Raw genomic sequence first — 6337 nt, 5'->3', positions numbered from 1 at the left:
TTCTTTTTTCCGCTTGTTGTCTTTGCGCTCTCTTTCTTAGGGTATTACTCCCGAGTGGCAGCTGTCCGACTCCTCCTCTCAGCGTTTGTATCAGATGTCTGTTCTTACACAGAGCGACGACAGAATTCTTCATCTTCATCATCTACCACCTCGTCACAAGTTGCATCTTTAGCTAGAGAAATCTTCAAGCACGCAGCCGGAGGAGGTGAAACGCAGCAGGAAGATTCTTCTTCTTACCCCATCGATAATCCTCTAATACAGTTCGTTAACTTAGGCGCAGGGATGGACACTCTCTTCTTTTGGCTCAATGTAGGTAGAACCCCGGTCAAAATCTTCTCACCCTCCCGCAGTTATAGTCCTCTTGACTTTCATTCTATAGGAAAGACGCAGTCTCGAGCTTCTAGGTGTGAACGCAAGTACAGAGGACAGGAGAGAAGAGAGATAAGGGGAGCAGGAGGAGGGCAGGAGACGTGGGGTGGTGTCAGAGGAAGATGATGAGGATGAGGTGGAATGAAGATGGAGAGAAGACTGGCAGGGAGCTCATCTGGGTGTATGTACATGTCTTAGTCCCGGCTGGGATGCAAATAGGCTATGAAACGGGAGTAGTAAGTGGAAATGACAGGTGACACTTTCGTGTGGAAGGATATACGACCCTCTACCACTGTATATAAGTCGTGGAAGAAAGGGGACTTCTCAGATAGTAGGTGCTGGTACAGTTGCAGTAGTGTCATATCGTTTAGTCTTGATCTCGCTCTCTCTATGTATCTATTCTCGTGACGTATATGTGTACGATATGCGTTGAGAAGGCGAGTCGCACTCTTCTCTTGTTCATGCTGCGAGGTGAGATCTTTTTTCCCACCAGTCAACTTTCCTGTGTCACCCCCTCTCTTGTTCCATCCTCTTCCACGACTCACACATACACACGCGGACACCTATCTCCACCTTTGCTCTTTCTTTCGTCTCCCCTTGTCTCTTCTTTTCTACATTTTTGGTCATCTTCCTCTCCCGCTCTTTTGTTCACTTCTCTCTGTCTCTCTCATAGGAGCGTTATCGGAACATTAAGGTCTTTGAAGTTGATTTCCGGGATGTCGTCGCATGTAAACAAAGTATCATCCAGCAGTAAGGGCTCTTCTCTCTCCGTGTCTCTTCTCCGTGGTCGTCTCCTTGCAGTCTCGCTGGATTCTCACAGATCTCTCCATCTTCTTACGAGTGCTATATATCTTGAAAGTTCTTAGCAAGGACGGTACAATAGAAGAGAAAGAAGAAAGAAAGGACTGACGACAAGAGAGAGAAAGGAAGAGGGGTGGGAGAAAGGAGAGCTCTGGAGTTGATCGGAAGTGTGCTTGTTAGGAGTATCTTTCACTCTTGAATAGACCCGAATGAGCCAAGTCCCTTGACGCTGTACTCATCGTTTAGGCATTGTCTACTTCTTACCACTAATCATGAACAAAGAGAGTGGAACCGACATTGTTCCAAGGCTCAGGTATCCACAGGTTTCGAAGCGTCTGCACGGACTATCTGGGCAGCTAGGGAGAGAGGCCGTTTCTGTAAGACGCTTACGTCACATACGCATGCACACGTGTATACACACCAGAAAGTCTTGTAAGCAAGCATATGCGTATATATATATGTTATCTTTTAGTGAAGAACGACAGTTGAGATTAGTAGTGCTGATGAACGGCAGAAGCAGACTGAAGTCGCTGGGTGTGCCTTTGGTGTGGCATGTCCCTAGAAATGCCGATCTGTGGAGAACGATGGCGTCTTCCGTCGAAAATCTACGTAAGACATCTTTCTCAATCTCTCTTCACCCCTTTTCTTTCTTTCTTTCTTGCGTTGGCGTATTTTCCTGCCTCTTCTGCTTCAAGTATAGGCAACATGTTGCATGCTCGGCGGACTGTTTGTTCACCTGCGTGTTCAAGTGGGATGAAGGAGAGATCTCACAAAGAAAAGTGATAGAAAGAAGAGAGAGTTCCTGCGGTATTCAGCTGAAACAAGAGAAAACATCCTCCAGTCTTTTTTCTTCCTCCTTGTGTTTCTCTGATTCTCTCATCGTTCTCCTCCCTGTATTCTGCCTAGCTTCTCTGTTAGGTCTTTGTAGTTGCTACCTATCGATCTGCTAATCTTCTTCCGCCTTTGACGACAAGTATTGGAACACATAGGTAGATGTAGATACAGACAACAGTGACATAGAGAAATCAACGGACAGATGTCGTTTGTCTGCCTTGGAGACCCGAGGTAATGAAGAGGTCCACCGATCTTCTCTTCCCTTTACACTCTAAAGGCGACTGAGCGGTGTTGCACGTATAGGGGAAAGGACAGAGAAACACGACTTTTTATACTGCGGGTTGTTCCTGTCTGTATTCAGATCCCCGGGGCTCGGAGTTCATCAATACAGACAAATATACGCTTGTGAGTTTGACTCTCTGTATTGTTCGTGTCTTCTTTGGTTTCTTTAGCTAAGGAAATAAGGCTATTTATCTGTCTATCTCAAGTCTCTCCACCATCTTTAATCTGTATATCTCTGTCTAATCTATCTATTCTCCGTCTGTCTATTCACTCTCCGTTTCAAAGTGTTTACTGTCCGATATACAACGCCATGACGGCATTCATTCTCTTAACGTTCCTTCTTTGTTTCGGCGGGATCCTTTCATTATAGAATCCTCTACTCTACGCTGTCATCTCTGTGGTCAATCCATCCACTCGTTTTCTTCTATCTAACTTGGACTTTGAACTAAAGCCGAGACTTCTCTCTTGTGAGGGAAGAGAAGATCTCGGAAAGAAGAAAGATGCAGTCTCAGGAAATCTCTACACACGGCGTAGTCGTAGAGTCTCAGGCGGAGGGGGGGGGGGTATCTGGTGCGTGTGTCTCTCCCTCTTTCTCTTTTCATCTTTTCTGTCTATTTGGATGTATGCAATCATTCCTCTTGTCTTAGTATTAACTAAGGTATGCAAATCTTTCACATTTGGGTGACATACAAGGATTCTAGGACCTAGAGAGAATGAACTGGAGAAGAAGACTAGGAAGCGACCGACTGGTAGATGACTGATCCTTTCGTTAGGGGGGAGAGAGAGGGAATGGGTGGGGTGATTTCTTTCTCTGTGAATAAACCGTTTCCTCTTTAGACGATTCTGATTGCCGTTTTTCCTTCTTTCTTTTTTCTTTCTTCTCAGGTGCCGGCAGATCTGAGAGATGTGAATAATCTGTCAACATCTCTTCAAAGGCTCGGCTTCCGGGATGAGTGAGTAATGCCGGGGGCGGGGGTGAGAGACACCCGAGACGGAGACGTACCTTTTCTCCTGTGTTTGCTGTGTACGTACACTCGGGCGTTGGAGAGAGAGATCAATAAATAAAGCACACTGTCTAGGAGAGCTGACTGTTGTATCATCTCAGCAACGTGCATCTTCTTTTTCTATTGCTCTTTCCATCTTTAATTCACTACTATCTCTTTTTCTTTACAGATAGCTCCAGGTGTATGTATCAATCTGTAGATAGATTCTCAGTGTATCTCCACTCCAACATACATTGCAGTTCATCATCTCCGTTTACTCCACTTCCTTAGTCGTGTCAAGATCTAGAGCCTTGCCCCTGCGTGAAGAGGTAGATGTCTGGAGCCGATGATTAAGGAAGTTAGGACGCCAGTACATATGATGTTTAGCTCATCACTCCGTGCCCTCAATAATCCCTCGTGCTAGGCTGTACATACGCCATCGTTGCGTATGATTGTCACAATGCGCGGGGCGTCTCCCGAATGCATGCAATTAGAAAGTTGTTTTCGATATTCTTGCCTCCTCCACAACTGTTGATAACAGCACGCTGGGAAAATTGTATTCTCTAACATTATCTTGCTAGATCACGTGGGTCTGTACATACACCTGAGTCTCCGGTTTCATTCTCCTTTTACTGAGGGACAAGTGCTTTAGTAACTTCCCATGTATACAAACGGACTGACATTTGCGCTTCTGTTCTTCTCTGTGTGGGTCAGCGTCCCTACTCTCTTTCTGAGCGAGTGTGTTCTCGTCTACATGCAGACATCTGATGCGGATGCGGTAAGCCAGCGAGAATCGTAACCTTCCCTTGTAAGAAGGATAGAAGGATACGTGGAAAGCAGAGGAGAAGAAGATTGGCATTCTTCTTCTTCGATGTCGTGTGTATTAAGCCACAGTCAAGCACGTGAGACTACTACTTTCTTCACCTGCCGAAATCTCTCTATCCATTCATATATACATCCGAGCAGCTCCGTTGCAGTAGCGGAGATAGAATTGCCTGGGGTTGAGCAGTGAGGGTTTGTATTCCAAAGGACTTCTTACTTCATGTGGGGGCAAGCATATGAAGTGGATAACTCGTTCAGATCACTGCCAACTAAATCTAGAATAGGGTTTACATTTTGGATTTTTTCGATTCTCGAAACTTTTCAATCATGAATAATCAGATACAGATCTCTTTCTTTCTTTCTTTCTTTCTCGCAGGTGCTACGATGGGCCGCACAAGCTGTGAAGACAGCTCCAAGTGTAGCTGTGGTATATGAACAGGTGAGGTCTCTTTCTGGCATGTTCTTGTTCAAGGAAGAGTAATGACACTGGGGGATGAGACGCAAAACTTCCTCCTTCCCTTGTCCGATTTTCCTGTCCCCTTACAGAAACGGTGGTGTTTCTGTGCTCTGTTCTGCTGCGGATACTCAACATACGTGTATGCGCGGCTACGTATACATGCATATATATACATATACATACATCTAATGTATGTGTTGATAGAGAGAAGGAGAAAGATTTGACGTGCTGCGGTATGGGCTAACGCTTCATAGACTGTAAAAAGGAGTCCGTTAGTAGAGGATGACGGGGAAAGCAGACATAGGGTGTGAGATTGTAGATTCGCGGCTTTTCAGTTCATGTATCGTGATGAGAAGGAGGAGAAAGAGAAACGGCAAAAGAGTTAAGTTCATTCCTTTAGTGTACATGTTACTAGGCTTCCACAACCTGCTTGTCAATCCTGCTCTTATCAGCGGGAGGAGAGACAGGAATAGGAGACTTCTGTCATCTTCCTTTTGAATTCCTACAAGAGTTCACAAGATTCTTCTCACCGTTGTGAACCGTCTTTCTCTATGTCCATATGTGAAGAGAGAATTGGTCATGAGAACGTACCTCACAGTTGCCTGTCTCGACTTCCTTCGAAGAGCGCAACAACGTGAAAGATGTACAGGACCTTTCACTTACTTTCTGTCGCTGATCAGATATTGTGGTTATGGAGTGTATTTCTTTTTGTCGGGAGCCTGAAGGTTGATATCTGACATATTCCTCATAGCTCACCTTGAAATCGTCTCTATCCAGAATCGTCTTTTTCACTGCCTGTGATGTGTGGCTTGCACATCCTTCTTCACACACACCATCTAACAGGAGAACTTCAAGCACTTCCTCTTTAGGCGCGCTTATGCACCTTCTTTCTGGGTCTCTAGGGATACTTCCTGTACACACGTCTGATGCTAAAGAGTTAATCAGAGGGCAGGCAGTCTGAGCAGTTCTACGAGAACTTGCTGGCTATTCGGGAACAGCAACGACTTCTACAAATGTAGAGGAGCTCTTTTCATCTTACATGTATGACGTACCCAGCAAGCGATAAGCTAGGCTACGTTCCTGCTCGCACTTCTCTGTTTGCAGCTCAATCCTAATGATGCTTTTGGACGCACCATGGTCAGAAATCTTCAGGTGAGATCTTCATATATATATGTATATATGAATATATATATATATATAAACATACAGATGTATGTTTATAGACGCATAGCTTGTCAGCATACAGGATGTGTGTGCAAGCGCTTAGAGGGTATATATGTTTGAACTTCTCTTTCCTTCATCCTCGTTTCGGTTATATCATCGATACTTCGCGGTCCACACGCCACCTCTACCTCCAGTGTTGACGTGTACGTACATGCACACTCCATCGCGTGTAGATGTCCATACACACCAGCACGCGTACCCACCAATTTGCAATGCATGCATGACTGTGACTACGGCTCCATTTTATAAGTATGTAGAGAGAAGGGAGAGAGGGACATCTATGCATATGTAGGTGAACGCGTGTACAGATGTGCATGCGTATACACTGGTGGATATCTAGTACAAAGCGGAGTTTCGTCCCTGACATTTTTTCGTGTTTGGACATGGGTGTATAAGAGCTTTTCTACTAGCCTCAACTTTCTTTAGAGATACGCTGAATTCTTCACCCTTCAGACTCGAGGATGTCCTCTCCTCACGATCTTCGACTATCCCACTCTCGAATCCCAGCGGCAGCGGTAAGATGACGCGCATCTACTTCCTGCGTCCGTATCTATCTATCTATCTA

The 6337-nt window shown here is 45.2% G+C and overlaps 1 protein-coding gene across 1 annotated transcript in view; it reads left to right on the top strand.

Annotated features, from left to right (window-relative positions):
• Positions 1-6285, top strand: part of CSUI_008150 (leucine carboxyl) — a gene marked incomplete at its 3' end in the record, with an annotated part of 7690 nt that extends 1405 nt beyond the window's left edge. Inside the window, exons 2-10 of the mRNA XM_068068288.1 lie at positions 41-309; positions 1043-1119; positions 1733-1779; positions 2366-2409; positions 3172-3239; positions 3984-4047; positions 4468-4530; positions 5653-5700; positions 6226-6285. Coding sequence (XP_067919733.1) covers positions 41-309; positions 1043-1119; positions 1733-1779; positions 2366-2409; positions 3172-3239; positions 3984-4047; positions 4468-4530; positions 5653-5700; positions 6226-6285 — 740 coding nt within the window. The remainder of the gene's footprint in view (positions 1-40; positions 310-1042; positions 1120-1732; positions 1780-2365; positions 2410-3171; positions 3240-3983; positions 4048-4467; positions 4531-5652; positions 5701-6225) is intronic.
• Positions 6286-6337: the final 52 nt, after the last annotated feature.

Source organism: Cystoisospora suis (assembly GCF_002600585.1).
Source record: "Cystoisospora suis strain Wien I chromosome Unknown contig_4494, whole genome shotgun sequence".
In the NCBI taxonomy this organism is placed as follows: domain Eukaryota; phylum Apicomplexa; class Conoidasida; order Eucoccidiorida; family Sarcocystidae; genus Cystoisospora; species Cystoisospora suis.
Note: the sequence above shows the minus strand (reverse complement) of the source record. Positions and strands in the feature narration are given on the sequence as shown.